At 42.0% G+C, this 20178-nt stretch overlaps 2 protein-coding genes across 8 annotated transcripts; one reads left to right on the top strand and one right to left on the bottom strand.

Annotated features, from left to right (window-relative positions):
- Window positions 1-3: 3 nt before the first annotated feature.
- Window positions 4-16607, bottom strand: LOC128268381 (ras-like GTP-binding protein Rho1). 7 transcript variants are annotated; one of them, XM_053005451.1, is made up of 7 exons: window positions 16573-16607; window positions 15893-16034; window positions 11810-11970; window positions 6943-7092; window positions 5710-5790; window positions 3247-5634; window positions 4-3165 (listed from the first exon to the last, which is right to left on the bottom strand). In XM_053005451.1, exons 3-6 carry the CDS (start codon window positions 11963-11965, stop codon window positions 5443-5445), a joined length of 579 nt encoding a protein of 192 aa, XP_052861411.1. In that variant the 5' UTR covers window positions 11966-11970; window positions 15893-16034; window positions 16573-16607; the 3' UTR covers window positions 4-3165; window positions 3247-5442. The 7 variants fall into 7 exon arrangements, with proteins under 7 accessions (XP_052861411.1, XP_052861414.1, XP_052861410.1 ...); XM_053005454.1 differs by lacking the exon at window positions 15893-16034 and having other exon boundaries at window positions 16573-16593; XM_053005450.1 differs by lacking the exon at window positions 16573-16607 and having other exon boundaries at window positions 15893-16203.
- A 575-nt stretch (window positions 16608-17182) lies between these two features.
- Window positions 17183-20164, top strand: LOC128278961 (polynucleotide 5'-hydroxyl-kinase NOL9). The gene is made up of 4 exons (XM_053017684.1): window positions 17183-17230; window positions 17347-19592; window positions 19688-19827; window positions 19893-20164. The coding sequence occupies exons 1-4, from the start codon at window positions 17183-17185 to the stop codon at window positions 20096-20098; spliced, it is 2640 nt and encodes an 879-aa protein (XP_052873644.1). The 3' UTR covers window positions 20099-20164.
- Window positions 20165-20178: the final 14 nt, after the last annotated feature.

Here is a 20178-nt window from a genome sequence, read left to right as displayed (position 1 = left end):
GTTTTTATTTCTTTTCTCATCGACGTTCCCTTTACTCTCGGCTGCTTTCGTCTGTTTCGCAATTAATAAAGTTTTAAAAACATCTTCCATAGGTTTTGCTTAGTTTTTTTGTTTCTAATAAACCCTCGCCCACCGATTCTTTGCTCGGCAAACGGCCCTTGATTTCCGTTACCCATTATATCCCAAGCAGAATTTCAAAACTTATCACTCCCTATCGCTTACGACGTTTAGTTGCATTTGTTATCGGTTAATGTAGCATTCTTTCGGTATCTGCTTTTAAATACTTGCATTCATCGGCGAATAGCAAAGTAGGAACTCAGCTCGCCAAAAACTGATTTTGCTGTACCTGATTTGGTGCATCGGTCTCTCCTTTGCTCCGTTTCAGGAACAATGGGTTGCACATAAAAATGTCCCATTCAAACACGTTTTCGCTCTCCCATGCATTTAATTTCTTCGCGCGCATCTTTCTTACACTACTTTCGACTACGAATTTTGACGACGTAGCTTTGGACTTTCTTCCCTCGCTGTTTTCGACATTTTTTACCTGTCTGTTGTAATTAGTTTCTTTTATCTATATTTCTAAGAGATGTAAGAGCGCGCGCACATTCTCGGTGTGTAAAATTGAGGCTTTGGGTTCAAATTTTTTTATGGTAAGTATGTATTGATCATGACCAAAGGTTCTCGCCCACTATCACCATTCACCTATATGAAGTGTTGTTATGAGTGAAGAATTTAAGTCGGTTAACCGTATCAGCATCGGTAAGCAGCATCGATTGCGTAAGCCTATGGAAATGGTAATTTGTGTATTTACTTCATCCTTTTGTTAATGTTTGGTAACATTCCAAGTACCGTCTGTGACACCAGGTAGATTTTAAGGGCCGTTATTCAATGAGGGCATTTTACACAGCACAAAAAAAAGCGAAATTGCGTATGTCCTGTGTTCCTGCGACACTATGCAAATATCGAATGCGAAATGGCGAAATTTGTGTCTGTCAAAAGCATAAATATTTTGTAATTAATGTTATTTAGTTCGGCTTTGCCTAGTATCATGTTGCCGAGGCGTGATAATGTGATAACGATCGGTAAACCGGTAATGTTTCTGAAGCGCCAATTTTCCTAAAATAAAGTGTAAACATACGAAGAAACACACATTATTAATCCCAGTTTATTTTCTTCTTCAGGCTTCGGGCAAATTGGCCTCAGACATTCCCAAAAGCACGGGTAAAACCCCAAATCGCTCATTGTTAAACAGTATTCATATAACCCAATCGTAGATAGTACAAAAAGAAAGTCGTGCAGTAAAAAATTCTACTCTTTCTAGTATCTAGTAGTTACTTTAGAAAAGATGATAAGCTATGCTCAGTTCGTCTCCGATTAGCAAGTTCATGCTGGAAGGCCTTGTGCCATCTTCTACGATGTCCGATACAAAAACCCAATTCGGTGCCGTAAGGGACCTTCGACTGGTTCGCTCATCGTGTCCTAACTACCGTATCATTCACTAATCCCGTTTCAAAAACATAGTGACGACCTCTTCTCTAGCATTTGCTGTGTTGCGTGGCATCCCAAAACTGGACAATGAGAGTATTAGGAGTAACAACAATCGTCACATTTCTTCCACAACCCAAGCCGCTTTCAGTTTCAAACTAACTATCATGGCCCTTCCACATACTGTATCGACGATTATTCTCGACTGTTTTGTTTCTCGCGATCAAAATAGCTTCACAGTTTAAATTCTTGAAGAGGAAATTGGTTCCAAACACAAAAGCGGACGATAAACACTGTGCGATGATCGACGCTACAAGTTATGCAGAAGTTTAGAAATAGAGTTACTGTGGTATTGTATAATAAAATGTGCCGATTGTGATCTTAATTAGAATGTGTGTATGTGTGTGTGTGTGTGTGTGTAATTGCGGTCAGTCGTATATTAGCTGGGTCACGCGCCACAACACCCACAAAAAATCTACTTGCCCTGAATCCTCCCTTTAGTCTGTTTTCTTCAATAAAATCCACGGCGCTCCGACACCGTGGTTCATTGGTCACAGATTGACATCATCATTGTGTAAAAACGGGAAACTCTAATCCTTTGTGTTTTGATTCGTTTCTGTGGCATGTATATGTATAACCATTGGTGGGGAGGATTGTAATAATGTGAATTGTAAATCTCTACGTTTACCAGTTGTAAGTTAAGGGTACTTTCTTTACCGTCTTTCTCAGTGGTTACCGTTGTTCTTTAGCAGACAATAAATAGCAGATTGGACGCCGGTCCGTTTCGTAAACTGCGCTGAGTATATACTGCATCGTTTCGGTAAAGCGATTTCTATTGCTGGCGGAATTGCTTTCGTGAGTGTGTTTGTCGCTGCAAATGATAAACGATCGTCAAGATGGCCTACTGTTCCCAAACGAAATAAATCAATCATTTGATCACACCGTATTATGACGAAGATTTTGGTTAGCTTGGTTAGCTGGGTTATCGATCGAACCTGAACTGCCGGGAAGGATGATCGTTCGTTCGACTCGCAATGGCTACACTCTCACGAAAGCACCTAACCTAGCTAATCTGAAATATTATTTAAATGTGCTAAAATACCCGATTCGAATTAATTTGTTAAGATTAGCTTATGTTGGTTTGTTGGCTTTTCCCCTTTGCCAACAAGATCTGATTTTCTGTTATCCGTATTTTGTATCTCTGATTTTTTATCGTTCGCACATCGTGCCGCACAAATTGTGCAAAGTTACTCCGTTGGTTAAGCAATACCGGCAATTCAAGGGCAAATTGAAGTTCAATGGACAGTCACATCAAAGAATAGTTTGTTACAACATTCTCCCTGCGTTTTTGTGCGCCATTGCCCAAAAGTGCGAAAGTTATGCCCATGGCATACACTCCGGCAGACACTGGCGAGATGAACATATACATGTGACGACAAAGGTTAAGCCAATGTGTTCTAAGCTATCTTTCCAACGTCATTATCCAAAACAGGATGACACAAATGCAAAATGCAAAGCACGATTGTAGAGAAAGAATTGATTGCTGCTGCTGGAGATGCGTACGCAGTACGCACGCCACTTTCTTCCGTGGATCGATTCGGGTATTTCGTGGTGAAAAAAGTTCTCACAACTGTCGCCATTCGTTAAAGATTTCGTATGACAATTCTACAAGGCATCCTTCTGGAAGAGAAAAGAGAACCAAAAGAACGGTTACACTTAAAATAGCCATACATCCTTTTTTTTAATCCTTCCCATACTCACTTTGGTATACGCTCCTTGTGAGCTTTACGCGAAATTCAACGCTTATCAATCGAAAACAGTGCGCAGGGGAAGAGCGAGAAATAGGTGACGGATTCGCGGAATGATCCGTGCACGCACAACAAATCATGTGACGATGGAGATAGCTACGATGCGCAGTTACACGGCTGCTCGCGATTCGTTCGGCGTCGAGTGTGTGCACATCGATTTTATTTCCCAAGTAACACTAAGAGACGATCGACTCCCGACAGGAGCCGACTATCCACAAGAGGAGCTGCGTTTTATGCGTTTTTGTTCCATTTATCATTGGTTAGAATTTATTCTTCTTCTTGCTTTCTCTTTTAAAATTCTGACTCTTCGCTTCGCTAATCTGTGTTACTCTATACTAGCCTAAACTTTCCACCCCTCGATCTTATTACGCGATCCTCAACTTATTATGGTCGTTTCAACTCTTTTTTGCCGTATCCTTTCCATTAATCATTTGTATCCATTGACGTTGCGCTCTTATGGTTTTTTTTTGTTCTTTTACTCTCGATGTCCTTCGCTGTTGCATACGCGCAGAGCGCCGCAGCCACGACCCGTTGTAAGCGTACAAGTTTTAAGAATCCACGAACTTGGCACACACAAATGCACAAAGCACACACCCATTTACAAGCATCGGATATCAATTGAAAGTTTTCGTTCTGTTGTCGGATCGCCTTTTCGTGGGAAAAGTTGGTAGTCGTGTTTTGTGGTAATTTCGGATACATTAACCTGCATTCTCCTTTATCTGGCAGACTGGGACCTTGCTCGTCACTTGCAGAGTTCACGCAACGTAAAAACAGAATAACAATCATGATCCAAAGTGTGCAGTGCTCGTGTGTATGTGTGTGTGTGTGGCTGTATGTGTACGCGGGACATGTTTGCGCGTGTTTGTGTGTATCTTGTGTTCTTTTTCGCTCTTCTGAAGTGCCCAATAAATGAAGAAAAGCTTTCCCCAAGATGGCCTGGTCTATCATTTTTCTTAGTGTTCTGTTTTTGCTGTATCGTTTTGCAAACACAACATTTACTTAACCTCTTATCAAATAGTTAATAATAAAAAAACACATCTAATAGATGCCATGCTATGATGCTATATATATATAGATGTGTGTGTGTGTGTGTGTGTGTTGATAGTAAAAATGGAGCCAAAAATGAGAAACATAGACCATACAATTAGAAGAATAATATTCCTGCGCTATCAAAACCGTGCTTTTGCACTCTTGTCCATTCCCAAAGCACAAATATCTGTAACAGCTGATTCGAGGAATAAGAAAAAGCAAACGAACATTACACAATGTAAAAGTATCGAGTTGCTTCGAAAAAGCAATCGAACCAGCGCGATTTTTCATTGTTTCAAATCCATTAGCGAGATGGTATACATTGTCCTCGTCTCATTATAAGCCTTTTGTTTCGACGAGATTTGGATGTGTTTCAGAGACAGCGTCTTGTTGTTTTTGATTGATGCAGAAAGAACAGAACGCCAGACGCATACATATACGCATAATTTCTTATGGTGTGGCGTGTTATTGATTTCTTGATCCATTGGTCGACGAGAATGGCGATTTTCTCTATTGTTATCGACCAAGCGGCTGTTCTACACTCTGGGCAAATATGGGCGAACTCTGGTGTTGTTGTCTGGTTTTTGTTGATAAAACAAACATTCTTTACGCAGTTAATTACATCGGTTACCGGAGATAGCAAATACATTTTCTTCTCAGCATCGTAATGGAGAAGCAACTGAGTTAGAACACAAATAATCTACTACTCTCATGTCGTCTGCTTCACTTGCTGCTCTTTCTAAATTTGCATGTTCGCGTGGTGCTAGAGTACTGTCCAAATCTGTAATCTGTGCCCCTTTCTTTTTTGACTCATCGTTGTTGTCCTCGCCTCTCTCGCCTTGTTGTCGGTTTGCTACCACTTCGCGGTACAAACGGAATCTTGTGGTTGGACTTTAGTTGGTTGTTTCCTATCATCCTCCTTGTTCACTGTTTTCTTTAGCAACCGAAGCGATTAACCAAGATGGTAATGTTTGGGGGTCGTAGAGGGAGTTTGTCGTTTTATATTTTTTGTTTTCTTTACGCTTGACCATCGACATGCCGCATCCTCTGGAATCCAGTGTACGCAGCATCGCATACGAATACACGCCATTTGCTTGGGAGCACAATGCTGTTTACTCTTTTAGAGCAGAACACATTTACTCTTCTTCTTCTTTTTCACCTGTAACGCGGCTCTCGTTGCAGTTTCAAATACCTCGCGCACACCTTCCTTCGACTTGGCTGAACACTCTAAATAAGCGAATGCGTTTATCTTCTCAGCCATTGCACGTCCTTCCTGTGGCTTGACTGGCTCCTGCTTCATTTTGGCCAACTCCTGAAACAATACAAGCGAATGGAAATCATTTTAAATACCCGCTGACAAGGTTGGGGGGTAAAAATTAAAAATCACCTTAATTGTGTGAGGATCATTCCGAAGATCTTTCTTATTGCCGACTAAAATGATGGGTACGTTGGGGCAAAAGTGTTTGACCTAAAGAACATATTGAAGAAACCATTTATTAGCCCAAATACAATCAAAATACCGTATCCTTATAGTTATAGTAGCCATTCTAGTTAACAAGAGAAATGTCAACATCCAACCGTTTGCCAACCATTTCATGAGCCCGAATAGTGGAACCGATTTGTGGTTAGAATTTTAACACAACACCTTCGTCTCAAAATATGTTTATTTAAAAATTTGCTTTGCAGTAAAATTTCGCAAATAATAGTAACGAAATATTCAAAATTACTGCCGACACAAAAAAATCCGTGTTTGCTGTCTGATTAAGGCACGTTTGTCAGCCACTCAAGATACACAATTGGCCAATATACGCAAATCTCCATTCTAATTTCTCAAATTTTTTGTTACTTCCAACAAACGAGCGAAATTCGCTCGATCAAATAACAGCTGCAACACAGAAGATAATGAAACGTTCAAATTCGCAGGAGAACCGAGGGAAAACATGCACGAGTGGTATGTAGCGATAAAGTTTATATTGACTTATGATTCATTCATATGACCACATCATCTTCAGGGAACGGAAATCTTATGACACATGAATCACGGTTACCGGACGTCAACACATAAGGTTACTGATAACGGGGGGTTTTATAACATCGGCACGGTCCCTTGTTCAAGAATTTAAATGGAATGTGTCTATATGTGCTTAAATTATTTGCAAATATTATGTATTAAATATTTGTAAATTCGAATACAGATATTGGTCCAAAAAGACCGGTTATAAGCGGATCAAAGTTATGTGGCAAATAGAAAGTTGAATCTAGGTACAAAAATGATGTACGATGAAAAATAGAACTGCAAAATTGATGCAGCTAATATACACACACCCGCTGATAGAGCAGTCGGTAGTGCTCTTCGCTGTCACGCAGCTGGCCTGGGTTTCGAATCCCGGGATCGGTTGTCACTCAACCGGCCATGGTTTCGATTCCCGATACCGGCGTGACAGGGGGGTTGGCGCGGGGCTAACAATCCCGTCCGTAAAAATTAAATGTTACAGAAGAGCATCAGAGATTAGCATTGTCTCTGGTGCCAGGCCAAGACTGCTCAGCGGTTGTAGCGCCAAAAAAGAAGAAGAATAGACACACACTACACAAAATTACTTCGAAATAGATAGGTATTTACCTCAGGGGTCCATTTCTCCGGGATATTCTCCAATGAATCGGGTGAGTCTACCGAAAAGCACATCAGGATCACGTCCGTATCCGGATAGCTCAGAGGCCTCAGTCTATCGTAGTCTTCTTGCCCAGCAGTATCCCATAGCGCTAGTTCCACCTGCAAAACAAAATACACGCGCGTTAAATAAAAGAAGTGAACAAAAACATAATGAATAATTATAGACCACAATAATTTCTAGACCACAATTTCTAGTGGTCTAGAAATTTCCCATTCCATTCAGCCCGCGATTAGACGGACAGATTTTTGTGAAGCTTCTCCAACATTAAAACTACAAGATGTTTATTACACATACGCTTCAAAACGTAACAAATCAGGAATTAATAAATGAAACAGGTGTCATTTGTCTTATAGGTGATTTGGGGCGTTATAATATTAGTTACATAAATTGACCACTTTTGGAGAGTCTTTCTTCCTATTGGAAACAATAGAGCGAGTGTAGAACGTGTTGCCGGCGCATTTGGCCATCACATGCTATACCTCGAAGCCTTCGTGACCTTCTTCTACCAGCGTATCTCATCAAGACTGTCCCCACTTCGGGTGTTGCTGGTCACGAGCCAACAAAACGACATCGCACTGCTGCTGCTTGGTGAAGAGGAGTTGTCTCTTATCAGGAATCGAGCGAGCGCACACCCGCAACAGGGACACAAGTTAGTAGGCAGTCGTTGTCGTTGGTTGCAGTGATATAAATTTTTCACACCTCAACAACGAGGTGCGTGGTGCTGCGTCCGTTTCTCTTACTTAGATGGTTTGCCCCTTTGGAGCCTTGTTTTTCGTGCGACCACATCGTTATCCGGGCCTTTGGGACAATTAATTGGTATTTGTGCTCCCTTTTGTCGCGGCGGTTATCTACTCCCGGAGCCAACGTAACCTACCAATCGGTAATAAACGCCGGTTTCTACCAGAACGCTGCAGAAAAATAGACTGAAGCGTAGCTGTATGGCGGTTGAAGTTTATTTAAGTCACTGGTGACCTCGTGACGATATCTATATGTGTGTGTGTGTGTATGTACTTTACCAACCCAACGAACCCACTACCCCCGCAACACACACGTCTCTTTCTACCATGTTTCGTATTCCTGATCCGCGATTCATTCACAATAAATTTTTATTAAGAAATACGTTCAGAATAGGGAACCGGGTGGCATTGTGAGATAAATAGAGAAAACATAAAAACCAACTGATAAAACATTTTAATTTCAGTGATTGCAAAATGGTTTTCGTCATGCATCAAGTTCAATGAAGTTCAATACAAACAAAGAAAATGCACAACGTAACGCCACATTTTAAAAGCAACAGTGCGCTTGGTTTGGGCAGTGTTGCCAATGTTATCAATGAGATAACAGCACAATTCAAAAAGTTTGAAATATTTTTTTGTAGATAATTAGACATAGTCAAACTATTATATTATTACTAACATTGGGTAAAACACGTTTTGTTTCCTTTTCAATATTTTAATGATCTTTTTTAAGTCCTAGTGCTTAGTATGAAGCAACGACTTCAGTGCATCAATCAAATGTCTTCCTGGAATTTGCTCTCCTAAAGAACGAGCCTTACACCTTACAACGAGATGCACAGGCGACCACCTCGAGAGGTGACATCATCAGCTCCGTTCTTTCTGTAACATAAGCATCGTGACGCACCTTGTTCCACCCCAATCGGTTTCGCTCAAATAGTATCATCATCATTGCTTTCCTGTATCACAAAAAAAACTTCCATACATAGCTACCTGCACAAACACTCATTCAATTCACACACCTTGCTCCCAAGAGGTCGTTGCATTGCAAATTCTTCGCATTCAAGCAATGTATCACGAACAACCGTATCTGGAATACTGGGCTCCATGATCTTGATAGGTTTTATTCTCTAGCCACTGCTTCGAGTCTCGATTTAGTTGACTTTAAGTGCAACGGACAACAACAAAATTTCGATTTTATCGATAAATGAAAATCATTATTTAACTCAAAATTCCACAGCAGATGGGAATGGAAGAGTGAGCGTTCCATATTTCTTGTAATGGGTGTAGCATATGAAAACGAACGATCGTTTCCGATCGACTCATTGAATCTAAAAATAGCCACATAAAATTAATAACGCAGAAAAAGCCAAAAAATCTGATTAAAACGGAAAACTTACATCTCCATCGCTCAACCGTCATCGAATAATGGATAAGCGACATGCAATTTCTAGGTTTTGCTTTCATTCCACTCCAAATACACAAATTCGAATTTCTTATCTAAAAAAACCACAACGGAGACAATATTTTCGAGAACTCATTTAGATGAGTAATTCATTAAAGATATTCGCTGCGAGAAGAAATATTATGCGATACAATTAATAACCGTGCAAATACACAGTCCTTCCACGCAGATCCTAACGAATTTGCAAAAGCTAATTATGACCTAATGGCCAAGGAATCCCAAGCATCCAAAATCCGACGTTGCACCGGTTTTTGTCAGAGGATTAGATTTACTCCTGCTGTTCTCTCCACTGTCAAACATCATGTTGGAGGAAAAGAAAAAGAAAAGATGTTTCCGATGTTCCGATTTGCGTCAAATATGCACCGTTTTGTTGCATAATTTGTTACCATTTTGTTGGTAGCATCATAATGCCTCTCTTATAGTCTTGGTCGTTATTGGCGAAAGACTCTAGTAATCAATTTTACACAATCTTCTCTTGATCTCAATTTCTTATCACTCAGGTTGTTTTGCAATGCGCGAAAATGGTGCAAGGTTCGGATCATACGATGGATGCATTAAAACTTCCCAAATAAGCTCCCGAAGTTTTGGCGAGTCACTATCGACGTCATAATGGAACACAACACCTCTTCTGTTGCTCAATTGTGGCCGTTTCAGGTAGATCGATAGCTTTAAACGGTCACTAGTAGAGATCTGTGTTTAGTGTTTAGCCACACGGAAGCAACTCATAATAAATTAATCCTTTCAAGTCCAACCAAATACACAGTAGAACCTTCCTGGCCGTTAGTCCTTGTTTATTTGAACAGTTGTTTTATCGACATTTTCGACGACATGTCTGCCTGTGCGAGGTGCATCTTTAACATCAAAAATACAAATTCTCGTTTTTTTTAATCTTAGAAGAACAGACCCGGCCGTATTTATAACTTTCGCGTTTATCAAAGAAAAACTGTAAAATGTATTGGATATTCTCTTTGTTGTCTTTCATTGTAAACACCCTGTAACTCAAGAGACGAATGAAACGAATGAAACAAACGAAATAAAACAATGAAAGCATTTTTTTAAATGAGAAGCTTGAAAACGAGCATTAACTTGACACTCGATCATTCGATCACTAAAGCCATCTACCGAGAAAATAATGGATCTCCTTTTCACCAAATTTCCTTTTCCCAAATGACATTCTCCACCGCGAGCGGTGTACTCAAAGCTCTCTGTTTTTCCGTTGGGAATTGATTTCTTAAAAATGTTTTTAAAACATGTTATTTGAACGTGTATTTTTAAACAATGTGTCTAACGCACGTCGGAGAGGAATGTGATTTTAAACACCAATTAAGTGATTTTTATTGACATTGACGCGGCGTGGTACATGTTGATAGTGCACACGCCCATTAAATGATTAATAATTTCATAGATAACACATAACTCCAAAGGAATGGAACAATTTACATACAACGGTGTTGAATTGTTCGTATTTTAAACAAGTTTAAAAGAAAATGTGCTTATATATCGGTCATAAATGCTTCGCAATATGACCGACAAAGGACGTACAAAACCTCCGAAAATTTTCGGAACCATCCAAAGAAACAAAGTGGTCGTGGGTCGCATGATTATGCGCCATGATATACTGGAAAAACGATCAGACACCAATTGAATCAGGTGCTAGACAAGTTCTTCAGATGTCGCTAACTTTCCAGACTTAACATTCCTTCCGACTAAAACTTATTTTCATAGATGATACACGCCCTTGCTGATCAGCGCTTTAATTCTTAAGCAAATGTACAAAATGAGTTGAAGAATGGCATGCTTGAAAAGAGGTGTGAAACGATAATTAGCGAAGATAATTTTTTTTATTGAAAGAAGCGGGTTGTCCACAAAAGCAATACGTGATCAACATTGTACAATGACAATGGCGTACTGTTATTGAGGCCGATTTTTTTTCCCGGCTTCTAGGAAACCTTTGGTCAATTCCCTCATCTGGGCTGCTATGTGAATAACTGACGGACAGTTTTATTTAGTACCGAATCGAAGTTCAGTTCAACGTGATTGGGAATTATGAGATAGGCAATGTACCGATCGGAAACCCATTAGGGCCACTATAATGAGAAAAGATTGTGAAGCATTTTGGAGGCTTGAAGTATGGGCCGGACGACCATGGGATGTTTTTTTTCTGCTAATGGCTTCAAGGAACATATCGTTTCATTTTGTCAAATTCCAAATTCATCAACTTTTGAGGAAATAAATAAGAGCCAACCTTATTCTACGCAAGTGAATCAAGTTGACAAGTGAATCTGACTGATTTCAATGGTTCCATAACCTGTTTTATCGATGAGCCTCATGATTAGTTGCCAAAGATTTGTGAATATATCCTGTGATAGCGTTAGAGTCTACTCTAACAGAACAAGACTATGTAAGGAATGATACAATGAAAACAAAAGAAATCAGAGGGAATAATTACGTTTACCAAGAAATACGGAAGCGATATAGCCCTCACAACAGGCCCTAGTGGAATTGCTTTCGTTGCCTGACGCATTGTTCAGTCTTTTTCCTTCGCAAAGTTTGTTGGGGAAACATTTTCCCAACGTTACACGATCAAGATAAATGAATGTGGTGAAGATCACTCACCTGCTTGCCGTCGACTTCGATATCGGCGACATAATTCTCGAACACGGTCGGCACGTACACCTCTGGAAACTGATCCTTGCTGAAGACGATCAGGAGGCACGTCTTACCGCAGGCACCATCGCCAACGATTACCAGCTTTTTCCTTATAGCAGCCATTGGTTCTGCAGAAGTTTTGGGCCGAAAGGCACAGAGAATCCGGCGAAGGCGAGCAAATACGGCCAACAATGAAGTTCATCGTCACACACGGTAGCACACCATCGCGACGTGGGTTCCCAGGAAAAGGTGGCGCAAAGAAGACCATGTGTCCGTGCGTATCATATCATATTGCCAGAAACAAAACGCGAAAATATTTCAAGGCAGGGAAATTCAGACGCGATACCACCATCATCCGCACCCAACGCACAAACACCACGCGCGAAAGGAGAAACAATCACAAAGGAGTGTGTGAGAGCGACAGAGACAGAGCGAAAAACCGGACGTCGAATTTGTGGCCGATGACGATACGCGCGCGACGTCAAGTAGCACAAACATATTCAAAACGCACCAACATCCGCGTTGCGTGTATATTCATATCGGGTAGATCCAACCAGATGGAAATGGCAGTAGCAGCAACCAATACACAAATTCACACACGCACACGCGCGCACCACGCGTACACACACATTCGCGTTTCCGTCATCGTAACGGTAGGTAACGGTAGTGAATGTACGGACGCGAAGCCACACACCCACGGCGACGCAGCGAGATATCGAGTCATCATTGAGACGATCGGACGACCAGAATTGGATTTAAAATTTAATTTTGGATTATCAATATTTGTAACCAGTACGAAGACGCAACACACGAAGAAGGAATGCACCATTTTTGGCACAAACACATACGGCAAAACGCGCACAGGACGACAGGAGCGGATGCATATACGCACAGACGCACAAACACACGCATCACGGCGCATTGGTGTTCACAGATAGCGCAGATGTGTACACGTACGCACACGGGAACGACGAGCGATCGTGGTCAGCATCGTTGGGCGGATGAGAAAGAGTTAGCGTTACACGCCAATCACAATGTTCGATGTCCAATGGTTGATGAATTGGTCGAGTTTTCGGTGTTTCGTGTTCGCCCATCCCGAAAGCATAGCACACACACGTCAGTTCCAGTGTCCAGCAGTGCAAACGCCATTCACATGCCCAAGCGTTCGACACGACCCGGCATTGACGATGAACGTATTCGTAAATTCCGTGAATGATGATTTATTTTCAGCATATATTTGACGACGGGAGGAGAAACGTTTCATTTCGCACAGCAGCCGGCCCCGTGACGACGTCAAACGATGAATGTATGAAAAAGAGAAAAAGAAAGAAACAAGACAGATAGATTAGAAAGATGATTTCGAGATAAATCATACGTTGCAGAAGAGTTTGCATTTCGTGAAGGATCATAGCGATGCATAAGGATAGTAAAGCGCTCTGCTTTGTGCTATGCACAATCCGCGGTGTGCCCATCCAGACATATGGATTAGATCGTCAAAAAAAGATAATGCGACCAGACGGACGTTGTAAGAAAGGGACAGACCAAATTCACTCACTCGTTGCAGCCTTTTAGCTCTTCAGTAAACTTTTTTCACGCGTACACGAAAAGATGATGACGACGACGATGACAACTGGACAAGCACTAAGGCAACCTGTGGTATGCTCGAAGTGATGCGATGGAACACAAATTAAAATATCTCAACAGGCTCCGCACTGCTTTGGAAACGAGTTAAAAAAGCACTTCAGCTGTGCTTCGTCAGCAAGAGACACTAAAAACGGAAAATTATTGGAGGATACGGCTGTTTTCGTGACACGTTTTTCACAGAACACTTCGGACTCGATTACTTGGGCCAAAAGTCACTGTGCTCACACGGTGCAAACAACCGAAAAAACTAAAAGCCCAACCGAGCTGCAACTAGCGGCAGCAAGCCCCTTGAAAACCCGCGATCGAACAACGCCTTTATTCCGAATTCCGTGACGACTGTTTTTTTTTCTCTTATAATTATAGAGACTTTGAGCTCCAATAGCCTAACATTTGTCTCTTTTATATACTAAGTACTATTATCTCTAAAAAAGTATATTCTACCTTAACTTTTGTTAATTTGTCCTCCCTAAACACGAAACACGGAACGTCTAAATATTTTATGAATGTTCCGACCGATGTTTGAACCTAACTTTGACACTGCGAAACTGACCAAGTGCCGAACCCTCCCGAACACGAAACGGAAATACAAAATGGCCGGTAGAGTGAGTGTCTACATTTAAAAGTAGGTACGTTTTTTTCAGCCGAACACTCCAGCAAGAAGCACTCTTTCTTGTGCAAATAGTATACGTTTTTCATCGGGGCGCGAAAACTTGTTGCATCCAGCAACGAATTTGTACATTTCACACGCCATCCAAATTTCACTATTAGCTAAAACACTGCCTTAAGATTTGACTAAAATTAGTCTCAGCTCTCTATAAGCAGATATAGTTTAAAAAATACCTAAAATATTCAACAAATCCGTAATCGATCATGTCAAACCAGGGGCAACAAGTTGTAGTTTTCGATCTATGCGTATCGACGAATTGGCACTCCAAGGTGACGGTTTTCTTGACAGCACAGGGTGTACCAAAAGTAAGCCATCATCCGACACTATCGTTTCCTTATCGCATAATCAAAATAATCCCGAGATTTCATACGCGAAATCTCCTCAGATTTCTGTCTAATGGCGTAGGGTAATGGCCAGCGATAAGGTTTGGCACTTTAAGCGAAACAATAGCAATCTAGATAACTCTATCAAGAAATACTAGTTGGCTGATAACAAAAAAAGAACATACAATAGCAACCACAACGCCATTAAACTGTGTATTTGTCTACTGTAGTCATGCTTTTGCAAAAACCTGAAATTGATAACCCACAAAAGCCGTAGGTCCTCATCCTTGATCTGGTTTTTTCGTTCTTATCATTCTTAAATTCTTATCAAACATGGTACTTTACAAACATTTTTTTTGGTTTCAAATAACCGCTACAATAGATTGTAATAGTGGGCACAACATAAACGTCGTAGATAAAAACATGCTTGAAAACCGACAACTAGAAGCAATAGTCATGCACTGATCGTTCGTATGGACTGCCTTCTCAAATACTAGATATAGTAACGTTAACGATAACATAATGCATTTCAAAAAATCATAAGAGAAGCTGAAGTGGGATCGATTCTTAGTAACTAAGTCCGTCCAAAAGCGAACCACAATGCTTACACTTAAACGCGATTCCGCGGTGTGTCACTAAACCACTAGAAGACATAAATTTATCATCTCCGCAAAGTGCAACTCATCCAACTGCACAATGCATCGTACCGTACGTGCCTCACCCGCTTTAGAGCGGAACGCCAAGAAAACCCGAAAGTAATTGGAGCGAGTTTGATCCAGTTCCCTCTTATTAACCCGCAATCGCGGGCCACTACCGACAAAAGGGCAAACAGCAGTGCGAGTGGGTGTTTTCCATTGGCTGCTGCTAAGGAAACACTAATGGATCACAAAACGCATAGCCAGGGAGAACTAGCCTATTTATTAAAGTTTGCTACTAACCAATATGAACATTAAAAGATTATGGAGACAACTTTGGATAACTTTCGATCAGAAAGACAAAACGAGAAAGCGTTTCAGTTGATTCAGGGTTAGTGGGGTGAAATCCAAATCAGAGTCTAATGAACAGGTCAATAGAGTATAGATTTTCTGTAGTTAGCCAATGTTGAAGCGGACTATTCAAGCGTGATAAACCGAAAGGACTAGGAACGCAATTGAACACTGCTAAGCGAGAAAGCAAAACATACATCCTACTAATGAAGCAATACGACGCAAACAGTGAAAAAGCGGAAGAGTGAGTTCGGCTAGAGAAACTGAGCAAACAATAGAACGAAACACAAGACAAAATGCAAACATAGTATAGTGTGGTTACAGATGAAAACAATAATACCTGAATTAGTTGGAGAAGAGACGCATGAAAAACACCACATTACTTATCTCCTTACACACATGAAACAACACCCGTACACAATTGATGTACCTTAAAAAGGATTGATGTCTTAAAAAGAGGATCTCGCTTCTTGCTCGATTCCTGTCTACTAAATTTCGATCCGCTTACTCGTCGGTGCTTCGATGTATTAGTGGTTGGCGACCGTCGTTTTTCTCCGCTCTTTCACAGTATGCTGGGTACAGAAGAAGACAAAAAACAATCACATACACACACGAACTTATTATTTTTTCTCCGCGAGCAAAAAAGTGAATTGCAATTCAATTGATAATTCTTGGGACAAATGCGAGATTCAGCACTGCTTTCACCGCTAGGCCTTTGGGAAAACTGAACGGCAATTCAATTACGACGGAAACCAACCCTCCTCACGATGGTGTGAGGAAAAATGTTTAACGCACAGTGCGAATTGCCAGCAAACACAGAAGCTGTTGTTTGTTGTTGCACTGGTTACGCGGTCGCTAAGGTCGCAGAGTTTTGTACGGCGACGGTAATCGGAATTTAGTTTCACTTTTGGAGTCGTTTGACCCAACGCAACAAGCAGTACTGTGTGATTACTTTTCTGGGGTGCTCCCCACCGCGACGTGTAGTGTAGGGTGTTGGAGTTCTATGTTTGGATTTCACGAATGCACACACCTTCGTCTGAATAAACCCTTACACACATACGTTCACCAACCCCGTGACACGAAAGAGAAATAATCACAGCCAGAACACACCTTTTTTGCTGAAAACCCAAAATCGGCGAGACAACGGCAGCAGCAACAATGACGGTTCCAATGACTGTTCCAATGACAGATGACAGGCTAGCCAATGTTTTCTGAGTGTCCGGAACTCATCAGCCAGGAACTCAACCGCAAATTCAATTTTATTCAAATTCTTCTTTTTATCTTTTTTTCTTTTTTCGCTAAAAACAAAGAATGATTTTCGGAGCCAGCATCAACAACCACTAGGCACACTTCGCTGTCATGTCAGATTGGCCGGTATTTTATTTACCGCATTCACAGAATTGAAGTTCCGGCGTTCACGAGAACGCGGCGTAATTTATTATTTGTGTAGTACTTTCTCGAAAAAGGTTTGTCTTTTCTGCTTCATATCCTGTGGTCGTGAGCTTTAAGCAACGGTAGGGGAACAATTATTTACTAGCACTTACTAACTTATTGCCCAAACATTTTCTAACGCCCCGTTGGATTCCATGCTTTCTTGGTGTTCTAGGTTCGAGTACTCCTCAAGCTCTTGCTTAACAAAAACGTACAATGGCGAAGAAAAGTCGCAAAATGGCGTCGCATCCCGTGCTCGATGCAAAATCGCAAACGTTATTCAAACCGGATGCGAAAGACAAGACTAAAGCCAAAGCTGCTGCTAAAGTCGCACAACGCAAACACATCACTAACGCATATGAAACTACAGACAAAGGGTATTCTAGCACCGCATCCGATGAACGGAAAACCAAGAAATCCGGCACTAAAAGAAGTCGCTATCCCGCGGAACAGAAACCATGCTCCACTACTGAATCAAAGAGTAAGATAGTGCTCGCTAATGTACAGTCAAAGGCGATTGGCGGGAGCAGCGGTGTTGCTGGCAAACGGAATGCCTCGAACGGGGGTACTAAAGTCGGTGCACATAAACGCAAGAAAGAAGGAGTGCGACCGAAAAAGCGAGCTAAACCAACATCAACGTCGAACAGCGATGAAGAAAATTATATCGATAAATTTTTCGATCATTTCTCATCGGAAGACTCGGAAGATGAGAATCCGGTGGTCGTTGCTGTAACAAAGCCAAAGCAAAGTTCGGAAGCGAAGCAATCGCCTAAGCCGTACACCATAACCTCTACCGGTTGGATTGTGGAAGAAAATGATGAATCGCTGCTGACCTATAGCGATTCCGAGTGCGAGGAAAAGTGTGAAAACGCTGCTGTATCCAACAAAGTAACAGCTAAGAAGCATAAACCCGTCAAACAAAATCGGTTCGATAAGCAGGAAGACACTCTTGTGTCTAAATCGAGCGACGATGGTTTACCATATATTTGCGACGATTATTCTTCTGAATACGACAGTATGGAAGGTTCACCACCCGAAGGTTATTTTTTCACCAGTGGTTCGGAGGATTCGGTCGACGAGCTTAGTGTACTTAGTGATGGACAATACTTTGAGGATACATTTCTGCCAGGCATCGGCAATCTATATGTTCCGAAGGATGCTGCCACGGTTTACGATTGCAATGACGATACCATAGTGTTCAGGCATGACAATAAGGCTGGGCAAATTATAGAACTGCCGGCAGATTACAAGGTGGCCTGTGAGGTTATTCTTCCGAAATTGGTTCTTCCCACATATAACGAGAATGGTGAAATGATTGGTAGTCCCAGCAAGGTATGGGGACAAAGAAACGCTGGGGTCATCGGAGAACTACTAGAACCCAGTGTCGGTGATCAACTCGATGAAACTCTATCGTTGGGTGGATTCGAATCGGACAAAGACCCAACCACGAATGTAAGGAGTGACTTTTCTTACCGCTTTTTCGACGCCATTGATTCTCGAAAGTCGTTGTTAGTAATGAAGAAGCAGATTTACCTTTATGGTCATGTATCCATCCAGCCACTCTATGGGAGGGTTGAAATCATGGGCTACACGCTCGATGCGGGCGAAAGCCGTACCGTGTACGCCGCCCGCGGGTTTAATGCGCTCAATCTCAATCCGGTACCAACACCTGAGGCCTTCAAACCAACCGAATTCGAAGCTTTTCTAGCGGAACAGAAGACTCACTTTATTGATGTTAACATCGATGGTTTGCGCGAATCGTTCGATCCGAACGACTGCGTCCTACTACTGCTCAGCGCTGAACAACGGAACCGCGATTCAGTTTCGATCGTTAACCGATACCTAGAGGAGTACAATTTGTTCCCGACATCCACCATACGTACCAAAACGATGTCACTTCGTTCGACGGAACACATGTTGGATGTACGCCTCCTGGAACCTGAAACAAAGGCAACTCCTCTCTTTCAAGCCAATCCGGCCTGGGACACGGTGCAACTCGGTGATCACAGCCGTCTGCTGGTGCTCGGCGGCAAAGGGTCCGGTAAATCAACGCTCTGCCAGTATCTAGCGAACCGATCGCTTAAATCATCCAAACGCGTGCTGCTACTGGATCTCGATATTGGCCAACCGTTGTTGATGGTACCGGAAACGATGAGCGCCTCGGTTCTCCACGAGCCACTGCTTGGTGTGGCATGCTTCGGAAAGGTGCAGCCTGTGCGATGCCAACTGTTTGGCAGTTTGAATGTAGTGACCTCTCCGATTTCCTACATCCAGAATGTACGCACATTGGTGGAGTACTGTACCGCAGATCCCCAGCTTCGTGGTGTGCCGTGGATTGTCAACACGATGGGTTACGTGACCGGATTTGGCGAGGAGCTAACAGCAGCTATCGTCCAATTGATACAGCCAACCGACGTGATACAGCTTACGACCCCAGCGCGCTTTAAGGGAGCACGGAACTACCATAACAAATTTAGTGCTGAGTTCGTGAATCTCTTCAAATTCAACATCCTGAAAGATGAGCTAAACCAGAACGAACAGAAAGAGCTGGCCTATCAGCTTCATTCGATTGACGTACTGTTTTCGCCAAGCGGATGTCCGTTGATTCCAGCGAAACGCCGGAACCTGTCCGTTATGGTGCAGCTGGTTAGAATTCTTGATAAATCGTCCGAGTTGTTTACGGAAGCCAATCCCGTGTGGTAAGTGGAAAACAATTTTATGGTGTTTTCGAAATTCAAACACAATGAACAATTCAAACCTAATAACGTTTTTGTTGATTTTTCTACATTTAAAGTATTCCTTTGGACGAGTTGGAGGTGCTGGTCACGCGGGAGGATAAACCGACGGAAGACATGTTGCCCAGCGTTCTAAAGGCAACGCTTGTCTATATTTGCCAAAGGCTGGACGAAGGGCAACTTAGTTGCCTTGGTGTCGGTAAGTGCGACGCCCGTGACACAATCAGTAGAAGGCCACTCATATTTCTTTGCGACCGTTTTCAGGGATCGTTCGGACGGTGGATAGCCAGCGAAATGTTCATCTGCTTCACTATCTTCAGCCGGAGCAGTTAGTGAAGGCGAAGGTACTGGCACTGTGCAACACCTGTCTTCCAAGCCCAATTAAGCTGAAGCTGAACTCGGGAATGAAGAGTAACATTCCGTACCTACAAAACGTTACCAATTCAATGGAGCAGCCGGCCGAATCGTGAAGTGTTCCTGTTTGCCACTGCACTATCACTATCCATATTTCGAAATGCATTTGAAAAATTTAATGTGAAACCCAGCATTA

The sequence above is a fragment of the Anopheles cruzii genome, chromosome 2 (assembly GCF_943734635.1).
Source record: "Anopheles cruzii chromosome 2, idAnoCruzAS_RS32_06, whole genome shotgun sequence".
NCBI classification, from domain to species: Eukaryota; Metazoa; Arthropoda; class Insecta; order Diptera; family Culicidae; genus Anopheles; species Anopheles cruzii.
This window is presented reverse-complemented; position numbering and strand designations above follow the sequence as displayed.